We start from the raw sequence: 18,828 nt of genomic DNA on the forward strand, positions 1-18,828 counted from the left end.
GTGTAAGGGCTATTTGATCATGGAGAGTAATGGAGTGCTGCATCAGATGACCTGGCCTCCACAATCACCCGACCTCAACCCACTGGAGATGGTTTGGGATGAGTTGGACCGCAGAGTGAAGGAAAAGCAGCCAAGCTGGTTGAGAGAATGCCAAGAGTGTGCAAAGCTGTCATCAAGGCAAACGGTGGCTACTTTGAAGAAGAATCTCACATTTTTTTGGTTACTACATGATTCCATGTGTTATTTCATAGTGTTGATGTCTTCACTATTATTCTACAATTCTGAAAATAGTAAAAAATAGACAAAAACCCTTGAATGAGTAGGTGTCTCCAAACTTTGGACCGGTACTGTATGTGTGCATCCAGGCATTTATTTTTTGAGTGCATTTGTGTGTGTATGCACTTGCATGCATTCAAGAGTGTATTTGTGTGTGTCTATACTAATGTGTGTATCCTCTACCTGGCAGCCGTGTGTCTCTGGACCAGTATCCAGCACAGTGCCTCCCAATGCAGTCCCAGCACAGTGGACAGATGGTGAACCACAGGCCTCCTCTCTCTCTTCCACCCTGCCCAGTAGGGGGCGACAAACAGAGCAGTCACCTGCATGGCCCTAAAGGCAGGAGGCCAAGACCTACTGCGGAAAGATATGTATCGCCATTTTCAATCCTCCCCCAAACCTTCTCAATGTCCGAATCCCTTGCCTTCGCATAACCTTCTACGCTGGCAGTATTTCCTTTTGTACCACATATAGATTGAAGGTGTGTGTTGGTTTATTCCTCCCTATAAAGTATTTTCACATCAGTGGTCACGCAGGAGAAGAGCCAGAGAAAGGAACCTATTTATTAAGACTATTTAGCCACAATGGTTCACATGAAGAAATACATCTCTTAATATAGTTTCTGTAAAAAGCTTTTGCATGTGTTCAGCACACATGGACATTATGGCACAATAAGCTCAAAACAGTCCGTCCGAATTTGGATTTGGAATATTCATTTGCTGTAGTATCTGCTTTCAGAATTCTAAGTACTTGTGGTGAGACACTGGCCAAAGCTCTGGTAAAAGCAGGAACTGTTAATTTCTCTGTGGTACTCGGAGGAAAATCTGTCCTGTGATTATTGCATGGCTTTCACTAGCCCCCACTCGCACGCACGCACGCACACGCACACGCACACACACACACACACACACACACACACACACACACACACACACACACACACACACACACACACACACACACCTCAATCACAAGATCACTCACTTGCCACTTCACTTACACACTCACATTAGAAACACATGTTGAAAGACGTATTTTATATTTTTGTTCACTGCAAATGAAAATCAAGAAGAGAAGGATTCTCGTTTTACTCGATGTCTTACCAATTTCACGTCATGCCGCTGAGTATTAAATGAAAAACAACTGAAATCCAATACATTTGCTATATCACTGTATTATTGAGGACACATTGAACCCTTATACAGACACTGCTCCTCATACCTTCAATATTACTGTAGAACAGCAAGAGTCGTTCAGGTGTACCGACTCATCCAGTCAGCACCTAGACCAGTGGTTCCCAAACGTTTATGAACAGCGGCACACCTTGATGGGATAAACATTTCTGCAGAACACCTAACATTTCCCTATTAATGTATTTAGTGGTAATGACATCCATCTAATCTGATCCATAATACAAATCTTCTATTTTCTGTGACAAATGTTTTTTATAGATTAAATAGGGTTTATTTGAACTATTTTCATCGTTTTGCAGTTCCTTACTCATTATGATTCATTTGAGTATAGGCTACCCCTTTAAGAGCATCCAGGAATCCATGCCCCAAAAACATAACAAATGTGCTCAGGTAGTTTTAAACGGTTTGAGCAAGAGAGGAGCGGTTTTCTGCATTGTAAAGGTTCATCCACGGACACAAAGCCATGATCGGTTTGTTTCTATGGCAGAGGCTGTGGTACAGCTTACCCTAATCAGATTTGCCTGTGCTAATGGTTCTTGTAGGCAAAGCAAAATTATACAAATGACTTTGCTCTTGATGCCAGCCTGAGCGTATTGGACTTGAAAAACAACGGTACAGATATAACCATGTGCCAATGTCAATATATTATTAATGTATTGTCAATGTTTTATCTGAGCGCACTGGTGCTCCCAAGTCAAAATTCTATGTGCATTCCACAGGTCAGGTCACCTTTATAAGTAAGGGATCAAAAGAATTCTGCACACCGGTTGAAAACCACTGACCTAGACATCTCTAACAAAATGTACGACACACAGAGAGGCCAAAAAACACTGAGCAACCAAGTCAATAGCCTCCATTAATTGAAGTAAATAATCAATCTTGGCCATAAAACCAACTAACTCCATGGATCAACTGACTCCGACTAACTCCATGGACCAACTGCCTCCAACTATCTCCATGGACCAATTAACTCCAACTAACTCCATGAAAAGGATATTGTCCAGAGCTTTTACTCACCTGTGCAGTCAGGTGAGTGTCGCAGGCGTTTCTCTCCCTCTCTTGGACTTCTAGCCTCAGCGCCAACAAGCCTGTTCCCAACAACAAGCACATGTACTACTATACGCTAACCGTCACGCCACCACTCGCGCTGCCATGAAGAGACCTCTCGCCCCTCTCTGTACCATGCCCCATCAAGAGGGGGGGGGGGGGGGGGGGGGGGGGGGGGTAAACTGCCCACCCTCCTCCTCTCCCATATGGAAATCAGTCTCCTCAGTGTACCAGCATTGTTCAGTGCCTTTGCTTCAAGGCCCAGCCATTCATAAATGCACACCCCGCACCGCCCTGGCCATAATGACCTCCACTGTTCCCACTCATCCCAACAGACGTGTGTGAGGCTTTGAGCTCCAAGACCCTTTCCATCCAACACGGCCATTAGTTTAACATTGGATGGGTCCGAGCATATTCGTTTGTTTTGGATTGATGGAGTGCCACGTCCTTGTTTGAGGTCACTACTACGCCAAAGGGGGATGGGAGAGGGGACGGGGAGAAGGGGGACAAACAGGGTAAAGATAGAGATGGGAATTAAAATAACAATGTCATTGTATGGAAATGTTAGTTGTTTTGTGGTAGAAGCCTCTCAGAGGCTAATACAGTATATGCCACTCATGTCCATGTGTAATCTATAGACCTATTTGAACTATAGCTACAGTACTTGTAGCTGCCACCTAACCTGGCCAAAAGAGGGCTTGACCGATACATTTTCCACCACAATCTTCTAAATGGCTGGATATTGAGAATAATGAAAGTCACTAAACTTGACCATACTGAACTGGTGTTTGAGGGCACAATGAGGAGCATGTGACCTCAAATCACATCACTCCCTGCGTGACCAGCTCATAAACCATGGACGCATGGTCAAAAACTCCCTTACAGGTCTCAAGGGGCCCTATCTTTCCCTCCAGCCCAATTTTCTATGACCTTGTCCAAGATTGAAGGTTGACAACTCAAATGTACGATATAAGAAGGAAGGACAATATATTTACCGAACAAAAATATAAACGCAACATGTAAAGTGTTGGTCCCATGTTCCATGAGCTGAAATAAAAGATTTGCCAAGACATTCCATCCACCTGACAGGTGTAGCATATCAAGAATCTGATTAAACAGCATGATCATTACACAGGTGCACCTTGTGCTGGTGACAATAAAAGGCCAGTCCAAAATGTGCGGTTTTGTCAGACAACACAATGCCACAGATGTCTCAAGTTTTGTGGGAGAGTGCAATTGGCATGCTGACTGCAGGAATGTCCATTAGAGCTGTTGCCAGAGAATTGAATGTTCATTTCTCTACCATAAGTCACCTCCAACATCGTTTCAGAGAATTTGGTAGTATGTCCAACCGGCCTCACAACCTCAGACCATGTGTAACCTCGCAGGATTGTCTGAGACCAGCCACCCGGACAACTGATGAAACTCAGTATTTACAGTATGTCTGTAATAAAGCCCTTTTGTGGGGAAAAACACAGGTCCTGGCTCCCCAGTGAGTGGGCCTATGCCCTCCCAGGCCCACCCATGGCTGCGCCCCTGCTAGTCCTGTGAAATGTATTTATTTATTTATTTAAATTGACTGATTTCCTTATATGAACTGTAACTCAGTAAAAAAAAATGAAACTGTCGTATGTTGCGTTCATATTTTTGTTCAGTATATTTACATTTCATGATACAAACAATTATAACAATAACAATATGAAGGATGATATGACCACTTAAATGAAGATATTGAACAAATCTATTGGGGCAAGTTCAGGTGGCACAGCCTCTATCTGAAAATGTTTGCTTCCATTTGGAGCCTTCTGAACATGACCCATTGACTACAGTGACTGTAATTGCAGTATGAGAACATTCACATGTGTTTTTAGGGCCAGAGGAAAGGTCTAAATATGGTTAAATGCTGAAAACCAATGATATGCACATGGCATATGTCCATATCTTGATAATAATACAGCAATATTATTATGATATTGCGATATACACTGTGTATACAACATTAGGCACACCTTCCTAATATTGAGTTGCACACAGATTTGCCTTCAGAACAGCCTCAATTTGTCAGGGAATGGACTCTACAAGGTGTCGAAAGCATTCCACAGGGATGCTGGCCCATGTTGACTCCAATACCTCCCACAGTTGTGTCAAGTTGGCTGATGTCCTTTGGGTGGTGGACCATTTTTAATACACACAAACTGTTGAGCGTGAAAAACCCAGCAGCGTTGCAGTTCTTGACACAAACCGGTGCGCCCGGCACCCTACTACCATACCCCATTCAAAAGCACTTACGTTTTTTGTCTTCACACTCTAAATGGCACACACACAACTCAGTTGTCTCAAGGCTTAAAAATCCTTCTTTAAGGTTAACCTGTCTCCTCCCCTTCATCTATACTGGTTAAAGTGGATTTAACAATTGACATCAATAAGGGATCATAGCTTTCTCCTGGATTCACCTGGTCAGTCTATGTCATGGAAAGAGCAGGTGTTCCTAATGTTTTTCAGACTCAGTACACACTCTGTATTGCTCAGGCCTTTATTAGAAAATAGAGCATGAAAACACAATGTTGAGGGGAGCTGCTCCCTGTGCTCCTTGACTGAACCTCTCTCCACCCAAGACTCCTCCACCCCCCACCCTTTCAACCCCCCCACCCCTGTCCTGACACAGTAGCCATTGTCTCCCAGGTCCTGCTGGGAGAAAAGAACAGCACAGCTCGAGCCTGACACCGCACAACACTGGGAAGTCGATGTGCACAGATAATTGTCTTTTAATCACAACAATCCCCTTTTCTCTCTGCTCTCACTCCTCTCTCTCTCTCTCTTGTTGGATTTTTCTCTCTTCTGGTGGCATTAGCTAATTCAACCCATCGCCCTTCTTGTTCTACGATTTCTCACATTAGTCTTCCATTGTTTGGTCATGGCAGCATTCAAGTGAATCATGTTTCTTCTTCTGCTTCTTCTAGTTCACCATCATCACCACCCACTACCATCGCCAAACACACAAATACAAATACACACACTCTCTCTCTCTCTCTCTCTCTCTCTCTCTCTCTCTCTCTCTCTCTCTCTCTCTCTCTCTCTCTCTCTCTCTCTCTCTCTCTCTCTCTCTCTCTCTCTCTCTCTCTCTCTCTCTCTCTCTCTCTCTCTCTCTCTCTCTCTCTCTCTCTCTCTCACACACACACACACACACACACACACACACACACACTTACTCTCACTCACACACATACATGCACACACCATCCCCTATTTGTAGTGTATGATGTAGGCGTGTTTAGTTTTTTTTTTCTTCTTGTTGGACAGAGATGGCCAGGCCAGAGTGAGAGAGCAGAGCACACACTGAGAAAGGATCCAAACAGCAAGCATTGAAGCACGGTGGCTAGGAAAAACTCCCTAGAAAGGCAGGATCCTAGGAAGAAACCTAGAGAGGAACCAGGCTCTGAGGGGTGGCCAGTCCTCTTCTGGCTGTGCCCGGGTAGAGATTATAACAGTACAACAGTCAAATACCTAAGCTCTTAGGGTACTACTCTCACTGATATATATATATTTTTTTTTTTAAAGAACCGTAAACTCATTATTTTCTTTCTCATTGATTAACATTCATCATCATCATCTGATGCTACTAGCTTGCTATCTTGGTACATTCCAGACCTGGGTTCAAGTACTATTTGAAATCAAGTACTTTATCTGGTGCTTTATTGAAGTTGCCTGGCTTTATGGATCAATAGAATAATCAAAATACTGTAAACCCCATTTGGCACTATATGCAGGCTAGAGCAAACTCTCAAAGTATTTGAAAGATTTCAAATAGTATTTGAACCCAGGTCGGGAACCTTCTGCTAACATTGAAGTCTCATGACATTATGATGACATAGAATGATCATGTTGACATTACGTCCATCTGTTCCAGCCATTGTTGGGCCCAAAGAAATCGGGTCACTAGATTATTGGATGTGTCTGTCGTACACCCACTGTCACTACTGGCTTGTGTCCCTGTGGAACGGAGGATTTGCTCCCCAATCTGTGCCCCACTTGGCCTCATACCCAATTCTGGCTCTATCTTGGGAATTAAGTCAACTATACTGAGATATAATGCCAAGATCAACTGAATTGAATTTGCTTAAACTGGTTCTCCCAATGGACCCTTCTCCCGAGGCACCTCATCTTATTACCTAAAAGCTTAAATGGGATCACCCTCTCGAATAAGAAGAGAATAAGAGTACAAAACTTTGACGGGATATGAAACAGCACTCTACCCATCTAGCTATCCTAGTTGTTCTGTTACACTGCTGCGTACAGACCCAAGACAACATACTGTACACCCCTTGGCATTAATGAATTGGTGTGAGTCATGCTGTTGTTTTCAGCCTTAAAAAAGAGCATGGATGAGGAGAGAAACTCTGTTTTGCTATATCAAGGCTTCTAAAGCCTTACTGGTCCCAAACCTCCACAGCTTTCACATGAAAACAACTCTTATGTTATAAAAGGTCACCAACTCACTCTCACAATGCCACACTCACCCTGTCACCAAAGCCTGAATGTGGCTGCCAACAACCATGTGCTAACACATTTGAAAGACACGAGGCTGAACTCACAAACCACACCTTGTGAACTCGTTTGTGATAACCAATGAATTGTAATGGTACCCTGATACAGAGCATGCACTACAGTGTGAGGTATTAAAGGCAAACAATGGAATACAATGGAAGCATTTCAGCCGACTATCAAATAAAGTAGTATTACGCAACAAGACTAATATTGCTCTCAATAGGTATTACAGCCCTGAAAAGACTGATGCAATTAAAAATAGTGACCAAAGTCAATAAAAGTCAATTAACATAATTGCAATAAAATCAAGATTAGTAATCTAAAGCTAAAAGCAAACATAAGAACACAAGTCCCATACATGTGGTATGGCTCTTACCTCTTCAGTTTTTATGCACCCGGTGAAGAGCTCTAATGCCCAGCAGATAGGAATCAGCAAGTCTCCTCTCCTATGGCATCTGCCTTCTCTCCTACTCCCTCCCTCTCTCATTTTCTCCTTCTCTCTCTCTCTCCATTGTTGAATCAATCAAAAAAATCTAAGGAAAAACACAATTCTGTATCAGTTGTATTACTTTTAATATGTATTCATACCCTTAGGATAAATCTGTCAAACATGAACCACTGTCTTTATATAGGCAACAACATTTAATTGTAGTGTCAGGCAGGTTGTAGTGAGTGAATAACATTGATTAAAAGATAGTTGGGCCCTCTTTGTGAAACATTTCAATATATAGCACGGCTTTCAGCCAATCAGCATAAAGGGCTCAAACCACACGGTTTCTAATTATCTATATAACTCTTAGTTTGCATATTTGCTTTCATATCATTAGATCTATCCAAAAGCAGGGTGACACAGCAAAATCTGGTGTGCTGATGTACCAAGCAGGTGGCAGCAGGGGTCTTACCTTGTACAGTACCAATCCTCATGACTTGCCATAGCAAAATTTGGCAACAATTAAATTCCTGAACACATTTCAATAACAGGTACAAACAGAGGCCACCATTCAGTGAGACCCAGTGTTACACCACATCCGTCATGTCTACATATTGGCAGACACTGAACATGGAGATTGAACAAGCAACGGGAAAGGCCTTTAGAGTAAAATCTATGGAAACAGGAAAGAAAGTATGTTTATGATGTTCATGTGATCAAATAGTAGATACCATAAAGACAAAAACTGAAATACTAGTGTGCCTTCTGTATGTCATACAGCATTCCCTGCATGATACTCCCTCAGTGAACAGCTCTTCTTCATGCCACAGAAACAAGACAGTGACATCCGGTGGTACCTCCTAGAACAGCATGTCAGAGCCTATTAGAATTTTCACTCGATTTCCAATTGACATCAATGCATGACTAAGTGAATATTTGACTTAAGTAGAAGTTTGCCCCATAGACTGTATTTTTATATAGGGAAAAAAACTAAGCATTTTGAAAAAGCTTTATTGTAAAATTACGCTTGTTGTAAATCAGTCAACACAGTACGGACAGTGGGTATGACAAGTAGACTGTACAACAATGCAGTAAGTACATTTTTCATAGCAAAAAGAAAAAAAGAAAAAAAAGGAACAAATATAACCTGTCTATGGCTGACATTATTCATGACAAATACATGCTGGACAGTTAAAACTAATCCAATACGATGATAAACAATGTAAAAATAAAATGGCTATTATTTGATTTTAGTCATTTAGTAGAGGCTCTTATCCAGAGCAATTAGGGTTAAGTGCATTGCTCAAGGGCACATCGGCAGATTTTTTACTTAGTTGGCTCGGCGATTCGAACCAGCGACCTTTCGGTGAGTGGTTCGAATGCTCTGAACCGCTAGGCTACCTCCCGCCCTAATAAAATCTATTCTATTTCAAATGTACAGCATGATCTCATTTTCATTTAAAAAAAATCATGACTTCTCACAGTAAATAATTAAAAGTTCAAATGAATACTTGCTTTACAATCTTAAAGCTCCGGGTTACTCACATTGACTGTAAGATGACTGTAAGGTGAAAATGAATGGTTAAAAAGAGTGAATGAAAACCATTTCTGGTTTACTTTGGCTACTGCCATTCCAGTGTAGGCTACTTTAATTAAGCCTTGGCATGTTCAACCACACACTACACTTAGTGCTTCAGTTAGAGCTATTCTGTACATTAAAAATAATTGAGAGGACATAAGGCTGACAATGCTTTCAGTAAATATGAAGCACACAATTACTAAATTATCCCCAATAAGGTCATTTGTACATAAATATCCAGCATCAAATGTTGATATCTGAGTTTAGGTATTGAAAACAAAATCACGGTAGCAAGTTTGCAACATTAGTACTATTGACATAGACGACTAGTAATTGTGTTAAGGGACAGATCAGTTACGCTGGGGGATATTGAACGTCTCACACCACCAGAATCTCCCGACTCACGGCTCCATTCTGTCAGAAAAGAAAGGGAGTTGAAACAAACAGAATGATGAGTTGGCCTGGTACTGTACTATAAGCATTACTGTCAGTCTAGAGACAACAAGCATACATATGAGAAAAACCTGCTAAAACATACCACCACAATTCTGGCAAAACTAGGATCTGGATATACATTTCCTTCTGCTAAATATGATTATACCATTTTTTGTAACTAGCATTAAAGGGAAACTTCGTGATTTTGGCAATGAAGCCCTTTTATCTACTTCCCAAGAGTCAGAGGAACTCGTTGTAGCCTCTACGAATCCGAGTGGAAGACTCTTCTCTCGTCTCTAACATATTTTTGGGAACAGTCCCTTCACAAGTCAGAATGCTGAATAAACTTAATTTGAACGTACTTTACCTTAATCTGACACAAAATATCCAGAGTATTGTTATTAACCTGACTTTCAGCATGCTAGTCTGTATATCGGTTTGTAGTTTCAATAAAGATGCAATTTGCATGTTACTTGCACAATATGTCAAAAATGGCTGATCTTAACCAAAGTACAGACCGAAAGTTGTCACACGCAATCAGCTGGCAAATTTCAGAAGTACTTCCAGCTGATTGAGGGAATGCACTCCGGTCGACAACGTTCGGTTACATTCGGCTGTTCTTTACATATTGTGCATCACGTGAAATGCATCAAGAGATAGAAAAATACATGCAACATAAAACTACCAGTGCCGCAAAAAGTTGGGTAAACAACACTTCACTGTGGACATTTGATCTCCACTACCTTCAGGCAAAAGGACCAATAGCACAGACATTCATTTTAGTCAACATTCTGGCTTGTAGAGACTATTGCGTCTTTTTTACAGCGTCTTCTTTGACTGATTATCCATGGAATAACCATGGTAACAGTCTGATGTTTAGGTAAAACTCGTGTATACCCTTTTTATGTCTCGGCATCCTGTTTGAACAAAGTTAGTGGTATTTTCACACGCAAATGCTAACTAGCATTAGCACAATGACTGGAATGCTATGGGGAACAGCATGCTAGCTTTTGCTACAAGCAAGACGCAGAGACATAAAAAGGGCATCCACTAGTTCATCGGACTCTGGGGAAGTAGATAAAGGGCTTCATTGCCAAAATCCTGAAGTATCCCTTTAACTATGTTGATGAAAGTAGTTCTATGAATGAAACAATCAATGAGGCATTATGGCAATGCAGTAAATAACCCTGTGGCCTTGAGTGGCACCCTGAATGCTCAACGCCCATATGCAGAACCCTGTGATGACTGACTGACCTTGCGTAGATTGCTCTTCTTGGAGGACGTCAAGCTCTCGTCATCGCTAATGTAGGAAGGCAGGGGAGGGGCTGGGTAGTTGTCGTCGTAGCGACGGTCGGGGTAGTTGGAAGGCGGGGACATGGGAAGTGGAGGGGGTCCGCGGGGGGCCCTGCCTCGGTCCGAGCGTTCGCTGTCGCTGTCCAGGCGCTCGCGGCTCCTCGCCCTCTGCTGCTCGCCTAGACGCTTCTTCTCCATGGCTTCCCGCAGAAAGCTATCATCGTAGGCGTCCCGCCCACCACCACGGCCGCCACCGTGCTCCCGATCACGTTCGATGGCCATCAGGTCGTCACGGCTACGGCTGCGTCTCCCTTGGAGACCGCTGACCGGGCTGCCTCCGCGGCGACGGCCGTCAGGGGAGGGCTCGCGCCGTCTGCGGTCGTCAAAGTCACGGCCGCGGTCGTAGCCGCCGCGGCTGCTAAAGTCATCATCCGAGCTGAGGGGAGAAAAAAAAACAGTGGGTAAACAACTGGGTTGAATCATTATCTTCCCCAGATTTGACCTCTGAGAAGTACGTCTAATGCACTAGAAGGAGAAAGAGTGAGAGAGGCGCCAAATAAGAACCTCACCCTCTCCTGCCTCTGGCTCCTCCTCCGTCGCGGCGGTGGGGAGGGTAGTCGTCGCGGGGATCCCGGGTGTCTCTGGGGTAGCGGTCTCGGCGGGCGATATCATCCAGGTTGTCCATGGAGCGGGCGCGTCCGTGGGCCCCCATGTGGGGGGAGGGCCCACCTCCTCGCCGCGGGTACTCGTCACGCCCCCGCTGGCCGTGCGTGGACACGCTGCTGATGGTGCTCATGGCCTCGTCCTGGTCGTACACGGTGGCGAGGGGCGGGGCCTGGGAGCGGCCACCGCCACGGCCCCGTGGGTCATCGTGTAAGGAGCTCACCTCGCTCATCCCCCCATCCACTGAGAGAAAGAAAGATGGGGGGAGAGGAGAAGGAAAAAGGAAGAGGATGGGGAAACGCACAAGAAAGACAGTGAGAGAGATATCAAGTGCAAGTCAGAGTTAAAAAGCCCTATCACATTAACATTACAACACATTAAAGTTGATGAAGCCAGTTGAAGGCTCCGTGTGAAATGAACAAACACTTCCCCCTTTCACTTGAACAACACCCACAAAACACAACATTGAACTGATCCTAGAAGAGCACTCCTACTCTGATTACAGGCCCTGAACTCTGCAGTACAGTACAGTTGACATGGCTGTGTTTATGTGTAGGTGTAAGACTCACAGCGGTTGTACTTCCCAGCGGCGTCACCAGACCGGGTGGGGTCCAGGTTGGCTAGCTGTCTCTCCATGTAGTAGATGGCCTGCGTTGCATTCCCATCTGGGTCCACCTGGATACGGTAGCCGCTCCGAGCTGAGGAGGAGGAGGGAGTAAATCATGAGAGATTGTGACAAGCAGGGTTGGTCTCAATTCCATTTCAAGTAAACATTATTTATTTTTTGCTTCGTAAACTAAAATTCCTTTGAAAAGCAATGTGGAAAATTTGAATGGGAATTTCAGTTTAATTTGTGAATTGACTGAATGGAAATGGTAATGGGCCCAACCCTGGTGAAAAGATGAAATATGCTGACATTTTTCAGCCCCCGAGTTGATTCGGGAGCTGAGCTATAGCTCTGGTTAGACTTATGTATTATCACAAATAATCAAACAGACTGAGAATTGTAGTAAGCATTTTAACCACTCACTTTGGTCTCCTGCGCCACTGTCCTGGTCATGCAGCAAAGGCACCTGGGAGCCATGTCCAACTACAAACAGAAAACAAAAACAGATTTATCAAAAGGTTCCTCACCCCAGCTTTGAAAACCACATTGCTGCGAAAATGTGCAGTACTGAGATCAATACGAGCATTAGTCCACTCAAAACGGAGGGGAAAAAAGTCACGCATCAAGTCCTTGCTTTTATCAAGCTAATTGTCATGTTAAAACTGGAGAGGGGCTGTAGTTACCCGAGCTGGCTCCGTCGTAGTCCCGTCCGTAGCCGTTGGGGTGTAGTGGGGGGCCGCCCATCCCCTGGGGTAGGGGCAGCATGGGTATGCCGGGCTGTTGCATGACCCCTCCGTAGGGTGGCTGGGCGTACATGCTGGGAGCGTAGAGCGTGGGGGCGTATTGGCTGGGGATGCCTGACTTCACTGCCTTGCCTGCTTCGTACACTGAATTGAGAGGAGTGAGTTCACAGTGTTACGACACATTAACGTTGTAGTTAGGTGGCATACTATAAATACATATTCTGGAGGACTTACTTCATTTGCCAGTGTGTTGTGCATGAGCAAAACCTTGTGTCTTTCTATGAATTGTATTTTATTTAACCTTTATTTAACTAGGCAAGTTAGTTAAGAACAAATTGTTATTTACAAATGGCGGCCTACCAAACCCTAACCCGGACGACACTGGGTCAATTGTGCGCCGATCTATGGGACTCCCAATCACGGCTGGTTGTGATACTGCCTGGAATCTAACCAGGGTCTGTAGTGACTCCTCTAGCACTGAGATGCAGTGCCTTAGACCGCTGCGCCACTTGGGAGCCCCAAGAAGATAAGAGTAGCAGCACATACTGTATAAATAATATGTACATGAGAATGGCAAATGAAAGGTAAACAGTGCCAGGGTCACAAACTGACAAAGTGAAACTGAATGAGAAAAAGGAGTTTGGTTGAATGGAATGGGCATACTAATGTGAAAGTGGCATCGAAGCAGGATGCTCTGTGCCAAGTGGAAAAGGAACAAGTAGGGGTGGAGAGTGGTACTTACATGCCCGAGGGCAGCAGCATTTCTCAGGGCAGCAGGGACAGCGGATGTAGCAGCAGCAGGTGTGGGGGCAGCACTGGCACCAGCAGATTGCTATGAGGAGCAACAGCAGCAGGAAGCCAAACACTACCAGTACTACCAACAACCAGTCTGTATACAGAGAAAGAGTAGAGGGGGGGAAGAGAGAGAGTTTATAATTATGCATGTATAGGCAAGCTAATGTGTGTGCCATTCAGTCAAAATGAAACATTGAATATTAACATTTCTGTATTTACATAGCACTTGTTCATGCAGTTCTAGGTTTCCCTTGGCTCTGTTTAAACCTGCGAAGTAGAGGACTTCTATTGTTCAAAAAGCCAACTTGACAAAGCTAATTTCTTAAAAAATGTGGACAAGAAAGTGACAATTTACTAGTCTATCAAGAACACTGGAGAACAGAGCCCTAGTATAGAAAAATATACATTTGTATTAGAACCTGTAGCTTGGCTAGTCCAATGGTCGGTCTAGTATGCAAGGCTACAGTATGTGTAGTGTGAAAAGTCACAAGGACAAGCAGTAAACAATGGAGTATCTACACGCAAGGTTCATTTCAGACATCAGAGAAACCAGATAACACAGGTTTCGGTTTCTGTTTTTTTCAAACAATGGGTTCAGAGAGTCATTCTGTCAGATGAGGGAGCTAGCTGCACGGGAAAGAAAAACAATACATGCCAATATACTGAAAGAGGATATATTCAACCACACATTTCCTATAAATGTCATAGGCTGCAGTCTGACTGAAGAGTTCATTTGCGGTTTGAGTCAACACAAAACAGACCAGAGTTATGTGCTGAGTGGCCTCATATTACAACAATGTCACAGCCTTTAGGGCTATCGTTATGTTCTGCAGAGAGTTTTGTGGTCTCGACCATGAAGGAGAGAAAAAATTGTTACAGTTGAATATAACTTTTTAGTCAATGCAACCAACTCATTTTATATTTCAAGAGTTAATAATCAATTTTTTAAGTTGTTGTGAGGGGACTTCCCTAAAAAAACAATGTAAAAAAATGTGTTTTTTGGTAGATTTTTAGCTGTCTGTCAGTGCACATTTTGAGATGTTAAGCAATGTGGTTCCTCATTCTAAAGTTAGACCTTGAAGGTGCTGTAATGTTTAAAAATAGACAAAGGCTTGATTCAGTACAGCCAAAATCGTTGCACGAACTACCTTGATAAAAACACCAACAAGCTTGTTAAAGTCAACCAGGCTTGATAAATCAAACCAGCAAAACCTTAATTTTGTCAGCCTTTATCAAGGGAGGCTGCTTCTTTGACTCTATATTTTCTAACCACACTGACCTCATGTTGTCTCATTCAAAGCTGTGAGGTATTTGCAAGAGGGTTCAGGCCAAATGTCATTCTCCTGAAACTGAACCTAAACAGTGACCTAGTTTACTAAAAAACAGGGCTCTTAGGCTAGGGTTGAGCTCTACTGATTATAAGGGGCAAACTGGAAAGTACCTTCCATAACCAGTAAGTCAATCTCAGGCAGGAGATCAGTGGTATTTGACTTTCTCTTTGTGAAAGAAAGAAAGCCACAATTATCTTAAAAAGCCCCAACTATCTTTCTAATAAATGACTACACCTTTGCCCTCTTGAGTCTCCCTCACAACAACTTGTCCTTCTTGGAAGTCCCTGCTAAGTGGTTCATGATTCATGAATCACTTCAAAATAGAAGTCATGGATCCTTCCGGAGAAAGTTCACTGAGCCTTGATGGGTGCAGTCTCATTATACAGAATCCGTAGTCAAATAGCAAATTTGGAAATTGTGAAACTGCCTGAAAATTGGATTTTGATTTTCAAGATCTCTTACATTTGATTGCTACTGCTATCAGATTTTGTGTTGCTCCACACGGTGTCCAGCTAACTAAACAAATAAACCCAAGAGAACTAAGGGGAAACTAGCACAGAGAAAACGAGTGATTGTTCCTCATAGGACAGCAGTTCTGTGAGGAGCAGTGGTATAGGACTTGGTGAAGATGGAGGGGTGGTGGTGGACGGGTGGAAGATGACAGCAGGTCAGGGGAGCTCTAAAAAGGGTCTGTGAGGATAGGAGCCACTCACCCAGCACTATGAGCTCAGTGTAGTCCTCGCTGTTCCCTGTCAGGTCCTGAGAAGACACCACAGAGCACACATACACGCCGCTGTCTCCCCACGCCGTCTGGGCAAGGTTCAGGTCTGCATCTAAAGAGACAAGTAGGGTGGGTTTGAGGAGGGGACACTGGCAACAGAAGACTCACTCTGATATAGGAGCCTTGTAATGGAAGTAACACGCAGACAGAGAGAGACAGGCACACATACGCGCACAGACTGGTGCGCTTGCCCGCCCCCCCACATCACATCACATTTGAAATCACAAAAAGCCAAACTCACTGTTCAAGATGCTGACTTTTCGCCCCTGGTACTCCTCGCCCAGAGTGACAGCACTGCCCTGCTTGGAGGCCACGATGCGCACTGTCCGCATGCTGTCGGCACACTCAATGTTGGCGTTGTAGTTAGGGTTGTTCTGGGACAGGATGTTGTCAGCACTGCTGGGGTTCAGGGCTGCCTGGATGGGGTCCCTGCAGTAGGACTTGTACCTCCAGGTGATGACGGGCGGCTGCGTGGAAGACGTCTGGAAGTTGCAGGTGAGCGTGACCGGCTGGAACAGGATGACCACGTACCTCTTGACAGGACACTGGACAGAGATGGCCATGGTGGAGCCTGGAGAGAGAATAGGAGTGTTTAAAGAGGATAGTTTGTCTCAATGCATGCAGGTAGAGATAGATATCTTCACCAACCATAACAGTGTGCAAGAAAGTGTTTGTTGTTAACTGAAGGCAGCTTACTTTTCTCGTGAGTACATTATTTGCAAAATTTTCTAATTTGTAATTCAGCAGCTCTGTGAGAGTGAAGATACAGACTGGTCAGCTTCCTGCCACACCCAGAGTAAGTGACAGTCACAAAGATATGTCATAACTAAAGACTGGTATCATAGAGAATAGATGCAATGAGTCACCAAGACCTTAAGCTGGGCATGTTTCTTCAACAAAACTCTACATTTGAGTAATAGCCTAGCCCTAGATGCTGACCCCATGGTCAAGACTCAGTGAGATGATGTAGTAGTTCAGCTTTGACTGAATTATACATTTCGTAGGGGGTAAAATGGTATCAAATGTATAAGGCAGACATAGGCATTTGGCATGAACATATTAGATGTTACTTGGCTCCATCAGAAACTTCAACTTGCTAAAATTGCTTCACCGCTCTTCAATTGTCAAAAAGGTAGCATCACTGTGGAATTCCTGCTAGATAGACTAATCTGTTGAACTACAGTTTCATATCATATTTGGAGTAGGGAGGTAGTCTGACTAGTATCATTGATGTGATATTATCAAAATCACACTCCTTCACCTTATTCCAGGCTATGTGTGTGCACAAAAAATGTCAGGAGTCAAAAATATTATGATATGATGAATACTTGATCTGAAAGTAAAAAAGAAAAGACTTTGACTATGATTCAGGCATTAAAATGAAAGTGTCTAGTAAACCTTAGTTTACTGTATTCTGACATGTAAATATAGATTGTTGTCCACCACTGGAGAACTGGAAATCTGTGATTTAACTTATGAATCACAAATCCACTAATTATTATCTGAAAAATACATAGGACTATAATTAACCTTATACATTTTCTTTCTATAGGAAAAACACTCAATATTACTTATACGGTGGTGATTTTACAAAGCCTACACAAAAGTGTAAAAAATACATAAACATAGTATTTAGGGCACGTCATGATGCCAACAGATGCATAGCATTCATACATGTTCAAATTAATACAGATGTAGCCATTTGGTGATCAACACCTGACAAAACAACGAACTCCAGAGATACAGGTTACCTCTAACGGTAAAAAAAAATAAAAAATACAATTGAGCACAAGGCTACTTTTCCCTACGAATTCGACATCAAAATAAGTTAACATTGGATAATATAAACTGTTTAAAAGAAGAGGTTTATTAATAAATACACAAATCAGTAACTAACTTATTGATTAAATTGTGCCCTGACCCTCCCTTCTTGAAAAACATTGCATTTCCTCTCCCTACCTGTTGCCATAAGGACGGTCACGACGAAAATCAGGAACATCTTTCGATCCGGAGTATATTTTAGAGAAGTCTCAATTTATAAACCTCAATGTAAAAACCATGTATAGTAATGAATTAAAGGCCTGCATAAATGCCATTAGAAACCTTGTAGAACCCCAACCATGTATTGTTTTTTTCTTAACTAGGTAGGCCTTCTTCCGACATTTTGTCTCACAGCGTAGGTATGCAAGTAGAAGGCGGACCAGACAGGTGAGATTACCAAGCCTCTGGCACAATGGGGGGACGTTTGATGCGAATCCTAGGGGTGGCCATTGGAAACTAGTATTAGTTTCCAATGGCCAGCCCTAGGATTTGAATGTGAAATATGTTGAAAAAAAACATTTAATACATAAAAAAAAAATATATTACACAGTTTATTTAGTTTATCGCCCTCTGCATTGATAATCTACATTTGAACGTGACCTGGGATACACCCATTCCACCTCAAACTACCGGGAGCGATAGTTGGTATGGCCTAGCTCGAAACTAGTTTTTTTGTTTTCCCTCTATGCTAAGCAGCAGCAATGTGGTGATCTCAAGCTCATGGCCTAGTGAAACACTGTTTTATGAGGATGGTTTGTTTATAAGCAATGTACTCTATGCGTGAAATGCCAGTATTGGCCGGGCTTTCAATTGTGGGTTTCAATTTCTATTTGAGTTTGATTTGTTGACTTCAACTGTTGCATTTTCTTTGAAGAAAATTCGTTTTACATACAGTTTTCACTCTGAATATCCTTAGCGATTGTATCCTACACGTTTCACATTGTTTTGATACCGAGGTAAAGACAGTTTCAGGTTGGATAATCGCGCTTTCAAACCACTTGAGCCACACTCCAGATAAGTGTCATGATGTTAGAAAAATTGCACACAACATTGCAGAGGTCTTATTTTCACGATTTGGACATTAATTTGCTTTGCAAAGCTAATAAACGTGGAAATGTGAGCATCATTTTGTATTTCTAGTTGAATTATGTTGGTCATGTGACCACCTGACCTCAAACAAGGTTCAGAATGTACACTCATTGGGCCTACACATTGCACACCCTTTAGTTTGTATATTTTCACCGCACACAATTTTACATTAATTTTTCAAACTTTTATAATTTCAATAG

The 18,828-nt window shown here is 43.0% G+C and overlaps 1 protein-coding gene across 1 annotated transcript; it reads right to left on the minus strand.

Moving 5' to 3' along the window:
* Positions 1–8,486: 8,486 nt before the first annotated feature.
* On the minus strand, positions 8,487–17,911 carry LOC120031517 (lipolysis-stimulated lipoprotein receptor-like). Its single transcript, XM_038977298.1, has 10 exons — positions 17,678–17,911; positions 15,960–16,289; positions 15,651–15,770; positions 13,554–13,700; positions 12,752–12,955; positions 12,492–12,551; positions 12,031–12,159; positions 11,368–11,704; positions 10,760–11,234; positions 8,487–9,484 (listed from the first exon to the last, which is right to left on the minus strand). The coding sequence occupies exons 1-10, from the start codon at positions 17,715–17,717 to the stop codon at positions 9,449–9,451; spliced, it is 1,878 nt and encodes a 625-aa protein (XP_038833226.1). The 5' UTR covers positions 17,718–17,911; the 3' UTR covers positions 8,487–9,448.
* Positions 17,912–18,828: the final 917 nt, after the last annotated feature.

Source organism: Salvelinus namaycush, chromosome 37 (genome assembly GCF_016432855.1).
Source record: "Salvelinus namaycush isolate Seneca chromosome 37, SaNama_1.0, whole genome shotgun sequence".
In the NCBI taxonomy this organism is placed as follows: Eukaryota; Metazoa; Chordata; class Actinopteri; order Salmoniformes; family Salmonidae; genus Salvelinus; species Salvelinus namaycush.

Bases quoted from the DNA above. Each gene is read 5' to 3' on its own strand.
- LOC120031517 (XM_038977298.1), bottom strand. From the start codon at position 17,717: ATGTTCCTGATTTTCGTCGTGACCGTCCTTATGGCAACAG. The intron at 12,956-13,553 runs GTAAGTACCACT...CTCTCAATTCAG, and splicing joins ATGCTGCTGCCCTCGGGCAT to TGTACGAAGCAGGCAAGGCA. The intron at 12,160-12,491 runs GTGAGTGGTTAA...CCTCCTCCTCAG, and splicing joins CAGTGGCGCAGGAGACCAAA to CTCGGAGCGGCTACCGTATC.